At 40.1% G+C, this 15,654-nt stretch overlaps 1 protein-coding gene across 2 annotated transcripts; it reads left to right on the top strand.

Moving 5' to 3' along the window:
- Window positions 1-4,653: 4,653 nt before the first annotated feature.
- LOC120038342 (phospholipase A2 inhibitor subunit gamma B-like) lies at window positions 4,654-14,676 on the top strand. 2 transcript variants are annotated; one of them, XM_038984130.1, is made up of 6 exons: window positions 4,654-4,717; window positions 5,522-5,714; window positions 5,864-5,974; window positions 6,196-6,360; window positions 10,801-10,923; window positions 14,191-14,676. In XM_038984130.1, the coding sequence occupies exons 2-6, from the start codon at window positions 5,666-5,668 to the stop codon at window positions 14,415-14,417; spliced, it is 675 nt and encodes a 224-aa protein (XP_038840058.1). In that variant the 5' UTR covers window positions 4,654-4,717; window positions 5,522-5,665; the 3' UTR covers window positions 14,418-14,676. The 2 variants fall into 2 exon arrangements, with proteins under 2 accessions (XP_038840058.1, XP_038840059.1); XM_038984131.1 differs by lacking the exon at window positions 4,654-4,717 and adding an exon at window positions 4,775-4,801.
- The last annotated feature ends 978 nt before the right edge of the window (window positions 14,677-15,654 follow it).

Raw genomic sequence — 15,654 nt, 5'->3', positions numbered from 1 at the left:
GACATGTATTTTTCATAAATGTTTTATGATGAGTATTTATGTATTTCATGTTGCTCTCTGTAATTATTCTGGCTGTTTTGGTGCCATTTGTGACCATGGTTGCAATGTAAAACCAGGATTTATAGCAATAAATATGCACATTTTCGAACAAAACATAAATGTATTGTGTAACATGATGTCATCTGATGAAGTTGTTCAAAGGTTAGTGATTAATTTTATCTCTATTTGTGGGTTTTGTGAAAGCTATCTTTGCGGTGAAAAAAATGGCGTTTTGTGTTGGGCTATTGTGGTGAGCTAACATAAATATATGTTGTGTTTTCGCTGTAAAACATTTTAAAATCGGACATGTTGGCTGGATTCACAAGATGTTTATCTTTCATTTGCTGTATTGGACTTGTGATTTCATTTACTTGTGGCGCTATGCTAGTCAGCTTTTCTGATGAGGAGGATCCCGGATCCGGGAGGGTGATTAAGTAGAGGTTAAGAATATTACAGAATATGTTTTCAGTTTGTTTTTAAATTATCTTGGGGGCACTACTGTACAAGGAACAGCATGCCTAATAATGTGGCACTGAGCAAGAGCCCCTGCCAATGCCACCATTGCTGCCTTATCCAGAAATGTGAATGTTCTGGTTCACTTTAGAATTTTTTTTGTCAGATGGTTGCCTAGCACACATCCAAGATAATTAACTGAGTCACCTACTACCACCTTAAAGCCAGACTGTCTTCAGTCTGAAAAAAAAGTTTTGACACAACCAATACTTTTCACACTACAACCATATTTGCATGAATCCCAATGCAGTTCAATGGCCATAGACTTGAATGGAGAAAATTCAGGTAGCTACCAGTCTTTAACCTTTTATGCTACAAACACCAAACCAACTCTAGAATGTGCACACTGATTCAACATAGGTTGCTTTTTGATACTACTTATACTTTCACACTGTAACCAGATTTGCATAAATGCCAATGTATTTGAATGGTTATAGGTTAACATAGAAAAAATATGAACCATAACTACATTTCAACTGTTTAAGCTACAAACAATAAACCACCTTTATGCATATGTTACACTCCTCGGACAGAGATGTGGTCAGCAGATAATACACCTGAATTAATATGGTAAAATGATGAGACAGAGAAATGTTAGTAGTGTTCAGTAGTAGGCATTCTCCAAGATTCATTAAAATATTGTTGTCTTTTGTAAAAAAAAAAAAAGAAAAGAAAATTGTTGTCAATCAATTATCCATTACAACTCTATTGTAGTATTAAATCTTCACATTTCATATTCCAGCTCAAAGAAATAAAAGGTCTCAGGTTAAAAACTATAACCATACATCCACTGTACACATTCACATTATATATATATATATATATATATATATCAAGTCAATAGCACAATAGAAAAATCTATATACAATGTGTGCAAATGGAGTAAGGAGGTAAGGCAATAAATAGGCCATAGTGGTGAAGTAATTACAATTCAGCAAATTAACACTGGATTGATAGATGTGCAGATGATGATGTGCAAGTAGAAATACTGGTGTGCAAAAGAGCAGAAAATAATAATTAAAACAATATGGGGATAAGGTAGGTAGTTGGATGGGCTATTTAAAGATGGGCTGTGTACAGCTGCAGCGATCGGTAAGCTGCTCAGATAGCTGATGCTTTAAGTTAGTGAGGGAGATGTAAGTCTCCAACTTCAGCGATTTTTGCAATTCGTTCCAGTCATTGGCAACAGAGCCAAAGGAGGTTTTGGCTTTGGGGATGACCAGTGAGATATACCTGCTGGAGCGTGTGCTACGGATGGGTGTTGCTATGGTGACCAGTGAGCTGAGATAAGGCGGAGCTTTACCTAGCAAAGACTTATAGATGACCTGGAGCCAGTGGGTTTGGCGACGAATATGTAGCGAGGGCCGCCGATGAGAGCATACAGGTCACAGTGGTGGGGGGTATATGGGGCTTTGGTGACAAAACGGATAGCACTGTGATAGACTGCATCCAGTTTGCTGAGTAGAGTGTTGGAGGCAATTTTGTAAATGACATCGCCGAAATCGAGGATTAATAGGATAGTCAGTTGTACGAGCGTATGTTTACTGGAGGCCTGTGCTAAACAATGCTACAACCATTACGTTATAAACCACAAACATGTAAGCTAACATTGACTGAAAACAACTATTCTGGAGCTAGCTAGCGCTTAGCCAAGCTAAATTTCGTTAGCATCAAGCTGGCTAACTGTTAAATGCTATTTTCGTACAAACATTATCACTTTAACACATTTTATTGTGACATCACGTTTTTACATATACTAACTGAACTAAACTGAACCTTTGTTCATTGACAAAAAACAAAGAGGAACTAAAACGTTGTACAAGAAGTATAAAAAGTTCTGACACCATCTTAACCCCTTCTCTTACATGTAAACCATTAGCAACGTAGCCAACCTCCATTACTTACAATGGGAGAAATACCAACCAGTTTTTCACTCCGTTAAAACTCCCTTCAATTGCCTTCAAACATCAACTCATGGACTATGTAGTTAACCATGTTACCTCAATATTTTGAGAGTCATAATGCACTTTTGCACATTACATACCTGAATGAACAGGGTAAAATGATGACACAGAGAAACATTAGTAGTGTAGGAATTCTCCTAGATGGAAGAAGAAACCTCCAAGACCTGACGATCTCACTAACGCTCTCCATTGACGTCACAGCTCCACCTAGCCGCAATAATCATATACATTACTTTAAATGTAAATACCTAGGAGGCCTAGAAAAGGATACAAGGGACGGCCCCCGTAAAATAACCAACAAAATAAAACATCAAAATTATGACCATACATATTTGTGTGTGTCACAAATACATTTGCATTAACCAGCATTTCAAAAACTCGGTTCTCGGACCCCAAGGGGTGCATGTTTCGTTTTTTGGCCCTACACAACAGATTCAATTGAGCAAAGCTTGATGAATAGTTGATGACTTGAATCGGCTGTGTAGTGCTAGGGCAAAAAACTAAACGTGCACCCTTTGGGGCCCCGAGGACCGAGTTTGGGAAACCCTTGCATAAACGCTCCATAGGCTACAATGGGAAGTATTTGGATTTGGCACGGCTCTTGAACCGTTACAGCTACAAACACCAAACCAACGTTGACATGTGCAGACTGACTCAATGTATATTTCATTTCAAAAGATTGTTGATACTATCTGTTCTTCTTGAACTATAACCATTTAAAATGTGCTGTTTGTATTTGAAGATAGAGAAAGAAAAGGCATACAATGATAATTTGCTCAACGGAACAGAAGGAAATGTGTTACATATAGATTTTTTTTCATTTATCGAAGTTACCTCACCCTTCAGTCAAAGGTATTGCAGCCTCGGGTACAGTTCACATCAAGCCTGGTCCCAGATCTATTTAGGCTGTATGGTTGACAATGACCACAGGAGTTGGTGAGACAGCACGAACAGATCTGAGACCAGGCTAGTTCACGTCAGGCTCATCACATGATTATCATTTACCTAATTAATATTTCTGTATTCACTGAAATACTACTCCCCATGTTCTGTGTGTGGTTGTGAAAAGGGCTTCGTTGGAAAGTGACAAAGTCTTTGGAAAGAATAACTTAATTAAATTCTGCATTACAAATGGACTACCAAGGCCTCCAAAACATAATCACTCAAATTAAATTAAAATACATTTTAGTGGTTATAGATAGACCACAAAGTGCAGCTGTTAGTAGGTTTTAAGCATATGGATAAATTCTGTATCTATCTCTATGGTTACACAGTAGTTTCTGGTGTTGTGTTTGTACAAGCCAGTGGAGCACATAACGGGATGTGGTCTAAGGCTGAAAGTGGATCTGATCTCTCTTTTAACCTTCCTGTGTTCAATGGTTTAACTCTTACCACACATGAACTGTAAAATAAAGAATTGGATTTGTCAGTCTGTATAAAACAAATGGGAACTTGTTGCTATAACTGGTGATATAACTGATATGTTCTTTTTTTCTAGCTGCTTTTCTAAGAGTTGGTGTTTATTAGCAGAATCACTAGGTCCAGTTAGGTTCATCCACTCTATGGATTCATTAAACCCCTATGCATCTATCGTTTACCTTTGCAGGTACGGTATGTTCATAGGGTGGGTGAGGGTTCCTTTACAGACTTCAACTCACCATGGTTGTACAGTACGAATCAATTCCATAGAATATTGGAGCATTTTTGTTTTTGCAGAGCAGGTTAACTTGTAATGCAGCCAAACCACATGTACTGTAGCTACCCTGCGCATGAAAGTACACACCCCTCCAACTGGTAATTACTAATGGGGGCTCTCTGAGATCTGACTTCTCCCACATGCTGAAATCTAGCGTCACATACAAAGGAAATTACCTCGACAGCTTTTCCGGCAGCTAAATGCAACAAAACATTCATTTATAAACACAATCTATTAATATGGTTTTTTGAACAATATTATTGTTTACGAGCATGATAACTGTACTTTCAGTTTATGGTAGACACAGCTTGTTCGCACACAACTTGCCCAGTTTATATTTTCCAATTTTGCCACTAGTTATGAACGCAACATGAGTTTCTACATCCCCTCTCTTGTTAAATAAAGTGCCACCACTGAAATACGCCTGTTACTTCCTGCCTCGTTGGGTGTGTGTCTGTCTTTTTCGAAACCATCATAGAGCATTTTCATTTAAAGCAAGATATTGGTGAGTTGTATTTAATGTTTAAATCTATGATCATAATTCATAACATTTCCCTTGTTTAGCATTTTCATTTAAAGCAAGATATTGGTGAGTTGTATTTAATGTTTAAAATCTATTGATCATAATTCATAACATTCCCTTGTTTAGCATTTTTTTGTGGTTCTGTTAGAATTGCTTTCCATCTTTCTGGCATTCTCCCATGTCCTCTTTCCACTATCTGCATGTCCATCCTTCAGCCAGTGGTGTAAGAATATTTGAAAGTACTACTTAAGTAGTTTTATGGGGTATCTGTATGTACTTAACTATTTATATTGTGACAACTTTAACATTACTCCACTACATTCCTAAGCAAAATATGTACATTTTACTCCCATATATTTTCCTTGACACCTAAAAGTAGTCAGTTGTTAGAATACGAATGCTCACTCAGGACAACAATATGGTCTGATTCATGTACTGTACCTATCAAAATAACACGTTGCCATTCCTACTGCGTTTGTAAATTATGTCTGAGTTGGAGTGTGTCCCTGTCTGTTAAAAAATAAAAAATAATAATCATTCCGTCTAATTTGCTTAATATAAGGAATTTTATATATAGCATTTACTTTTTACTTCAAGTATGACAATTGAGTACTTTGTCCACCACTTAAGTATATTTAAAACCAGATACTTTTAGACTTTTACTCAAGTAGTATTTTACTGGGTGATTCACTTTTACTTGAGTCATTTTCTATTAATAAGGTACTTTTACTTCACATTCCTCCCAATCTCTTTCTCCACATTTCCTCCTCCTCACTGGTTTATAAGGACCTGTCTCTCAGCCCAGAGTACCACTGCACCTCACCTGCCTGTCTACCAGCCCAGATCAGCCCACAGTACCACTGCTGTTCACCTGCCTGTCTACCAGCCCAGAGTCCCACTGCCGTTCACTTGCCTGTCTATCTGTCCACGATGAAGCTCATCTTGACTCTCTCTCTCATCTGCACTCGCTTCTACTCAGGTAACACCACTGACCTCTCACACTGAGACAGGCGTCTACCAAAATAAATGGTTTCTTAACTGCATCACTCCCAAATGCCTGTGTAAATATTCATCATAGCTAAATGGCATTTACAGTATTTTTTTTTTTTAAATGTTCTTGTTTTTCAGTTGAGATGCTGCAGTGTTTCAACTGCACTGATGCAGCATGTACAAACTCTTCTTTAGTTACCTGTCCAGCCTTAAACGAAAGATGTCTCACTGCAACCAGAACCATAAAAGGTGTGTTTAGAGTTTGTTGTCCACTACATGCTAACACTTCAAGACAAATTAAATTATGCTGTTAGCTTCCTCATGAAGGATGCTTTTGAACACTCCTGTAAGATTACAGTGTACAATATCTATTGGTAATTGACTCTTGCTCTATGATACTATTTCATCAGATTATATTCTAAATTGATCTATCTTTCTCTGGTTTTGTAATGGATCTGTTACTGGTGAAGGTCCCGATAATACCACCGTGGTACTCAAAATGTGTTCACCATCCTCCATCTGTGTAACTCCTCTTAACACTGAAGTCACAGTGTCTGGGAACTTGGGCATCATAAGGGCTTCCTCTAACCAGCTCTGCTGTAACACCAATGGGTGCAACAATGAAACTCTGTCTGGTAAGAGACTTGTGTCCTTAAATTAAGTTTGGTTTTCAACAATGTATTTGATGTCCTGATTTCAAATGTCATAGTTTGAAGAAATATATGATCCGAGTGTGTTTCTTACATATCTGGACAGCATCCATGCCCATCTTCAGAAAATGTCTGAAACCCTACCTCTTTAGAGTATCTTGACTAAATCCCATTGCGGAACCCCCCCCCCCCCCCCCCCCCCCCCCCCCCCCCCCCCCCCCCCCCCCCCCCCCCCCCCCCCCCCCCCCCCCCCCCCCCCCCCCCCCCCCCCCCCCCCCCCCCCCTCCAAGTGATCATGCTGTTTGTATGTGGCTGCTATGAAAGTGAACTGTGTTTGCGTATGATCAGGGATGTATTCATTCTGCTGATTCTGTTGAAAAAACTTTCTTAAACGGAGGCAAACTAAATTCAGATACCTGAATTTGTCCAATTGTCACGAGAATTTTCAATCCCAATGATAATAACTGACAATCAATAGCTCTGACCAATCACCGAGATCTGTAAGACCATGGGTTTAATAATAATTAGTCAAAGACTCAGCTTATGCAAAAAGATAGTACAGTTTATTCACGAGAACGCTCTGAAGTCCATTATACAAAGACATCCATTTTATAGCTGCTCACATACTTCCACACAAACAGTAGGTATCATACGCACATACATACACACCAACAGTAGGTGAGTGTTATCCTTCTCCAGAGTTCTCACCACTGTGTATCACTACCCAGCCGACAGTTCCATTCCCCGAGATTCGGGAAACCTTGAGAAGTACTCCCTATGCTATCATAAGTTCCTCAGAGGCCTAGCCAGGTCGGTCCAATCACAGTTGAACTGTTCTCGTTTTCTTTCTTCGGCACACACATACAAGTTCAAATCCTAAGCTACGCCTTGCTTAGACAGTCTGTGTTTTCCACTATACAGATGCATTGTTTAACCTAATTCTGACTAAAACTACACACATCATCAGATTATCATTTTATGATTCTAATCAACTTCATACAGTTATAAGGTTTCAGAGTGGAATTATTTTATCATTATCTTTCAACATATACATTATTTTATCACCAATAGAAACTCTTGTTTGCAAATGTTGGACTAATGATTACACCCTAGATCAGCTAGATGCAGGCAAGGGTGTGCAAGGCAGTATTGAATGTGTCACTGTCTGTCACCTTGATTACTCAAATTTTTCTCTCGACCTGTGGACCTACGTTGTAAACTTTCATTCATAGCCTAGGTTGTAACAACCTCATGATGGGTACAGGGAAAATTCAAGTGTCATGTATAGTAGCCTAAACCTATCGATGTTACATTGAGCTGGAAGAATGGAATATGAATGACCGTCATTCAAAATGCTGTAATAGAAATAAGGCCATGCTCATAAAAAAATTCTTGTCCTCCCTAATCTTAAACGGCACCGACCGCCACTGAGTGGAACCCAGATCTATATGTGACCACTTGGTTACTGCGACACCGTTCTCCCAAGGACACACAAACCAGAGTGGCCACCGCAAAGCCCAAGAGCCTGACCCTCTCTGGAAGTTGCTGTAGCCCTGCTTGGGATATTTAGCCTACATTGACTATTGGTTGAGACACAGTTCCCAGTCTACCATGGTATAGGAGATTGAAAATGGGAATTAGGCCAAGTTGGAGGTAATAATGCATTTTGATTCAATTTTATTGAGATGCCTAAATACACCACACAAAAATATTGATTGTATGGCTGTTTTAAAATAAATTTCCTGCTATTCTACTTAGTAATTATTTATGTTCACTACTTGGTCAAATGATTTGATGACAAAATCTATGCAAATCAATTCTATGAATTGATAGTTCACCTCTCGGTTTTCTTTTATTCTGTAATAGGGTATATTGTAACCATGTGTTCAAGCGGATCAAATCAAAGTTTATTTAGCGCTGTCCTTGTAGAACCTACGCCTTATAGTCCTACTCATCACGTATTATTATTATTATTATTACAAATAGAAGATTACCACTTCTCACAATGGTGCTTGTTAAGTAAAGATAGATCAAAGCTGAATCACTGTCTCGCAAGATCACATAACAATTGATTACTCTGAACAAAAATATATACGCAACATGTCAAGTGTTGGTCCCATGTTTCATGATTTCTCTAAAATGTTGTGAGCAAATTTGTTTACATCCCTGTTAATGAGCATTTCTACTTTACCAAGATAATCCATCCACCTGACAGGTGTGGCATATCAAGAAGCTGATTAAACAGCATGATCATTACACAGGTGCACCTTGTGCTGGGGACAATAAAAGGCCACTCTAAAATGTGTCATTTTGTCACTCAACACAATGCCACAAATGTCTTAAGTTTTGAGGGAGAGTGTAATTGGCATGCTGACTGCAGGAATTTCTGCCAGAGCTGTTGCCAAAGAATTGAATGTTAATTTCCCTAACGTTTTAGAGAATTTGGCAGTACGTCCAACTGGTCTCATAACCGCAGACCACGTGTAACCAAGCCAGCCCAGGACCTCCACATCCTGTTTCTTCACCAGTGGGATCGTCTGAGACCAGCCACCCAAACAGCTGATGAAACTGTGTTTGTACAACCAAATCATTTCTGTACACACTGTCAGAAACCGTCTCAGGAAAGCCTATCTGCATGCTCGTCGTCCTCTCCATGGTCTTGACCTGACTGCAGTTTGGCGTCGTAAGCGACTTCAGTGGGCAAAGGCTCACCTTCGATTGCCACTGGCACGCTGGAGAAGTGTGCTGTTCACTGATGAATCCCGGGTTCAACTGTACTGAGCAGATGGCAGACAGCGTGTATGGCATTGTGTGGCGAGCAGTTTGCTGATGTCAATGTTCTGGACAGAGTGCCCCATGGTGGCAGTGGGGTTATGGTATGGGCAGGCATAAGCTACGGACAACGAACACCATTGCATTTTATCGATGGTCATTTGAATGCACAGAGATACCGTGACAAGATCCATAGACCCACTGTAGTGACATTCATCCGCCACCATCACCTCATGTTTCAGCATGATAATGCACGGCCCAATGCAGCAAGGATCTGTACATGATTCCTGGAAGCTAAAAATGTCCCAGTTCTTCCATGGCCTGCATACTCAACAAACATGTCACCCATTGAGCATGTTTGGGATACTCTGGATCGACACGTACGACAGCATGTTCCAGTTCCCGCCAATATCCAGCAACTTCGCACAGCCATTGAATAGGAGTGGGACAACATTCCACTGGCAACAATCAACAGCCTGATCAACTCTATGCGAAGGAGATGAGGCAAATGCGCTGCATGCGCTGAATGAGGCAGATGGTTGTCACACCAGATACTGAATGGTTTTCGGATCCATCCCCTATTATTGATAAAGCAACAATGGTACATTTTGTATTGTCATTTTGGAGTGACTTTTATTACAAATAATAATTGAATATGTTTCTAAACTCTTCTACATTAGCTACCATGATTACAGATAATCCTGAATGAATCGTGAATAATGACGAGTGAGGGTGAAAGATCTCCCGAGTGTTGCAGCGGTCTAAGGCACTGCATCTCAGTGCTAGAAGCATCACTACAGACCCTGGTTTGGTCCCTGGCTGTATCACAACCAGCGTCGTCCTGGTTAGGGGAGTGTTCGGCCGGAGTAGGCCGTCATTGTAAAATAAGAATTTGTTCTTAACTGACTTGCCTAGTGAAATAAAGGTGAAATAAAAAGATATTACCGCCAAGACATTCTAAACTCTCCATTACCAATAACAAGGGGGTATGATATTTGACCCTCTAACTTTCTCACTCAGCATTATTCACGATTCATTCAGCATTAGCCGTAATCATGGTAGCATCGACATGAATGTAGAAGTGTTCAGAAACATATTCTATTCTTATTTACAATAAAACTGACACCAAAATGACACAATACATACATTACAATAATCTGAAACACAAACATAAATAACTGCAAATGCATTCAGTCACAAGCTTCATGTTGTCATTGCGTGCTAGGAATATGGGACCAAATACTACACTTTTAACTACTTTATTTATATGAATTTTTAGGGGTGTCAATTTCACCCCTACCTTTTTGAGAAAGAAAGTATTATTGTGAAACAAAATCTCTTTCGCTGAGCAGTTTTATTAGTATAAAATCATATGTCCCTTGTTTTGTTGCATACAAAATATTTATTAAAATTATTTATTTTATTCAGTCATTATTACTTATCTGTATCAAGGGTGTCAATAATGTCAGACACCACTGTACTGTCTCATTGGCTCAATTCCACTATCAGAACCAGGACAATATGCTTCCTGAATGTGTTTCCATTGCATTACCAATGAAAATAGTTATTTATAGATACTGGAGCTAGCTATGACCACTGAATGTACTGTAGAATGCATATCCACTGATATCCATTTCTGTTCTCTTCCTACAGCCCCCAGTTCACTGGCTAACGGAAGACAATGTACCTCCTACAGCAGCTTCCAAGGCTTTGTGCATAACAGCACTGTGGCCTGCCTGGGGGTGGAGGACCAGTGCTTGAGCTTTAGCGGCAATGGTGACTTGTTTTGTTGTTGTTTTCATGATACAAAAACTCATCACATTTGTTCAACTATAGATCAGGTGTTCCCCCCCAAAAATGTCAAATGTTTATTGAGATAGCCTATATCAATCAAATTTATTTATAAAGCCCTTTTTACGTCAGCCGATGTCACAAAGTGCTGTACAGAAACCCAGCCTAAAACCCCGAACAGCAAGGAATGCAGATGTAGAAGCACGGTGGCTAGGAAAAACTCCCTAGAAAGGCAGGGACCCAGGAAGAAACCTAGAGAGAAACCAGGCTCTGAGGGGTGGCCAGTCCTCTTCTGGCTGTGCCGGGAGGAGATTATAACAGTATATGGCCAAGATGTTCAAACGTTCATAGATGACCAGTAGAGTCAAATAATAATAATCACAGTGGTTGTAAAGGGTGCAACAGGTCAGCACCTCAGGAGTAAATGTCAGTTGGCTTTTCATAGCCGATCATTCAGAGTTAGAGGCAGCAGGTGCAGTAGAGAGAGAGAGTCGAAAACAGCAGGTCTGGGACAAGGTAGCACATCTGGTGAACAGGTCAGGGTTCCATAGCCGCAGGCAGAACAGTTGAAACTGGAGCAGCAGCATGACCAGGTGGACTGTGGACAGCAAGGAGTCAACAGGCCAGGTCTTCCTGGGGCATGGTCCTCCGAGAGAAGAGAGAGAGAGAATTAGAGGTAGCGTACTTAAATTCACACAGGACACCGGATAAGACAGGAGAAATACACCAGATTTAACAGACTGACCCTAGCCCCCCAACACAAACTGTTGCAGCATAATTACTGGAGGTTGAGACAGGAGGGGTCGGGAGACACTGTGGCCCCGTCTGACTATACCCCCGGACAGGGCCAACCAGGCAGGATATAACCCCACCCACTTTACCAAAGCACAGCCCCCACACCACTAGAGGGATATCTTCAACCACCAACTTCAATTGAATGTTCATTTCCCTAACTTCAACCACCGCCCACGAAGATCTCCCCACGGCACGAACCCGAGGGGAGCAACAACCCGGACCGGAAGACCTTGTCAGACTCAACCCTCTCAAGTGACGCACCCCTCCTAGAGATGGCATGGAAGCCAGTATAATAGGGTTAGAGGCAGAGAATCCCAGTGGAGAGAGGGAAACCGGGCCAGGCAGAGACAGCAAGGGGGGTTTGACGCTCCAGTGCCTTTCCGTTCACATTCACCCCCTGGGCCAGACTACACTCAATCATAGGACCTACTGAAGAGAGGAGTCTTCAATAAAGACTTAAAGGTCGAGACCGAGTCTGCGTCTCTTACATGGATAGGGAGACCATTCCATAAAAATGTAGCTCTATAGGAGAAAGCCCTGCCTCCAGCTGTTTGCTTAGAAATTGTAGGGACAATCAGGAGGCCTGTGTCTTGTGACCGTAGCATACGTGTAGGTATGTACAGCAGGACCAAAACGGAAAGATAGATGGGAGCAAGCCCATGTAATGCTTTGTAGGCTAGCAATAGAACCTTGAAATCAGCCCTAGCCTTAACAGGAAGCCAGTGTAGAGAGGCTAGCACTGAAGTAATATGATCAAATTTTTTGGTTCTAGTCAAGATTCTAGCAGCCGTGTTTAGCACTAACTGAAGTTTATTTAGTGCTTTATCCGGGTAGCCGGAAAGTAGAGCATTGCAGTAGTCTAATCTAGAAGTGACATGGATTCATTTTTCTGAATCATCAGGGTCCAGAGTAACGCCGAGGTCCTTTACAGTTTTATTTGAGATGACTGTACAACCATCAAGATTAATTGTCAGATCCAACATAAGATCTCTTTGTTTCTTGGGACCTAGAACTAGCATCTGTGTTTTGTCCGAGTTTAAAAGTAAAACATTTGCCGCCATCCACTTCTTTATGTCGGAAACACAGGCTTCCAGGGAGGGCAGTTTTGAGGCTTCACCATGTTTCATCGAAATGTACAGCTGTGTATCGTCCGCATAGCAGTGAAAGATAACATTATGTTTCTGAATGACATCACCAAGAGGTAAAATATATAGTGAAAACAATAGAGGTCATAAAACGGAACCTTGAGGAACACCAACATTTTCAGCTGATTTGTCAGAGGACAAACCATCCACAGAGACAAACTGATATCTTTCCAACAGATAATTTCTAAACCAGGCCAGAACTTGTCCGTGTATTTCCTACAAGCTCATTTCCTACAATTCTACGTGGTTTAACAAGACTCATTCATCTTTGAGGTAGGCTTTTTAATGATAATATTATGAATAATAATACAAATTAAGTCTAGACCCGATTTCCCCAAATCGTATTATTATGTTTTATTATGAACCCTCAATTTATATTGTACATATTCTATTTGACAAAAAGTGATTAGATCAATTGATAGGAACAGAGTCAAACATTGTATAAGATTTACTTCCTAACCAAAATCCAATTTCTTTGACTCCTCAACTTTAGAAGGTCGAAGCTCAGCTTCTGAATGCCATAGAGACAAACCAAAGATATTCCCATATGCATCAGAGTCGTGTCTTCCTCTTGCATTTTACCACCTGTTTCTAGCCTAAAGCATCACAGATGTTAAATCGGTATAACCAATCTCAAATTGCAAAAATAAATACAAACATAAACTATGGGGGGCGCGCATAATATCATACGCCCAAGTCATGCTAACCTCTCACCATTACAAGAACAGGGGAGGTTAGCATTTTTGGGGGTATGATATTTGTTTGTAACTTTTTCACTCATCATTATTCATGATTCATTTATTAACCATAATCATGGTAGCCTCCACATTAATGTAGAAGTGTTCTGAAACATATTCTATTATTACTTATTTTTTATAAGTTACTCCAAAATGACACAATACATTATTTACCATTCATTTATATTGGGCACAAAATAATCTGAAACACAATCAAAACAAACAGTAAATGCATCCAACAAGTTTGTAGAGTAACACGCTTGATGTAATCATTGTGTGCTAGGAATATGGGGCCAAATACTAAACTTTTGACAACTGTAATACACATAATTTCCAAAACAGTTCACCCGATATGGATGAAAATATCCTCAAATTAAAGCTGACAGTCTGCGCTTTAACCTCATAGTCATTGTATAATTTCAAAGTACTGGAGTACAGAGCCAAAACAGCAAATGTGTCACTGTCCCAATACTTTTGGAGCTCATGTTATTATTGTTGATTCAAAACAATTAGATTTTAGTTGTTCTATGAGAGAAAGGTGTTCGGAAAACTAAATATGTTGTTCTCTTTGACAGTACTTGGCTCAATCAATTATATGGTGAACCTCCAGGGCTGTACATCTACCAACGTGTGCAACTATATTGATCAACTGCTGCCCTCACGTTACATCAACTTTGTGCAATTCACCTGTAACACAGCCCCTTTACCTGTAACTGTAACCAAAGCCCATAACACAGCCTGCTCCATCAGACTGAGCCTAGTCCCTCTGCTGCTGGGCCTCACCATCAGCAAACTCATCTGATAGGAAAAGAGATTAACATATCGGGACTCATCTGACAACATAATGCATTGATTACAAAACAACAGAATGTACAATGATTTTTATGTATTGTGAAATACGTACTATAATTGAAATTCTGTTATTTATATGGAATTTGCCAGATGATGATGCCCTGTTACATTATATAGTGTGCTTGCTTGAGGAAATACTTTCTTATATATTACTCTGTATATTTGATAAAGTGTCATTGCTTGTAAGTTTAAAACAAATCATCTCTGTCAATGCCAATAAAGTTTCTATCACTTTACCAAAATGGAAATAAATTCTTGTCTTATTGTGAACGTAAACAAATCACACAATATTTTTTATTAGGATTGTATGCTTATTTTTTAATAGATAGGGATAATAGCTAGCTAATGCTCTTAAATCCATAAATAACAGTGTAAGGGGGAACCATGATCATACGCAATGATACTGTCCAAAGAGGAAATAAACGTAGTCTTATTTATTTGACTTAGTGGATTCAGTTTCTCTCCACAATTATTCTACAGAGAGGAAAACCTGCCGGGGAACAGGATGTGTCTATAAAGGAGAGGAAGGTGTGGTCTGCCGTGAAGCATTCCACTCGGATCATACAAAATGGCACCATGCCAGCGGTGGCAGCTGCTGCCTTAGTCCCCTCCTTGTTTACATCCACAAAGGCCTTATGTGTCACGTGTATAATTGATTGATTGGAGACAGGCGCAGGAATACGTAATAGGGGGTTTTAATACTCCACCCAAAAATACAACATGCCTTAAAAGGCACGGAGACGAAGCCCGAATCAAACACGTATACTAAAACACATGGATGTAACCCAAACAAAAGAGCGAGGTTAAACCCTTAATAAATACACAAGATAACAATACACAGCACGAGACCCGTAAACAATGCACGGGACAAGACCCGTAATAACAATTGCAAAGTACTACACGGGATGAGACCCGTAATAACGTGTACACAATACACGCAGCACGAAAGCCAAAACAACAAAGCACAGGTACTCACAAGACCAACGGACATGGGAACAATAACTGACAAGACAATGGTGAACAGAGGGCACGTTTGAAAATTACTAATCAGGGGAATTGGAATCAGGTGTGCGTAATGAGACAGTTCAGTGACGCCTATAGGCTGGTGACATAGAACTCCAGAACTGGTGCACGGAATGAGCAGCAGTACCGGGGGAATCTGTGGCATTATGGGCCACTGTAGACAG

This window comes from Salvelinus namaycush, unplaced genomic scaffold (assembly GCF_016432855.1).
Source record: "Salvelinus namaycush isolate Seneca unplaced genomic scaffold, SaNama_1.0 Scaffold2141, whole genome shotgun sequence".
Taxonomy (NCBI): domain Eukaryota; kingdom Metazoa; phylum Chordata; class Actinopteri; order Salmoniformes; family Salmonidae; genus Salvelinus; species Salvelinus namaycush.
The sequence above is the reverse complement of the archived record's forward strand: the minus strand, read 5'-3'. Positions and strand labels throughout refer to the sequence as shown.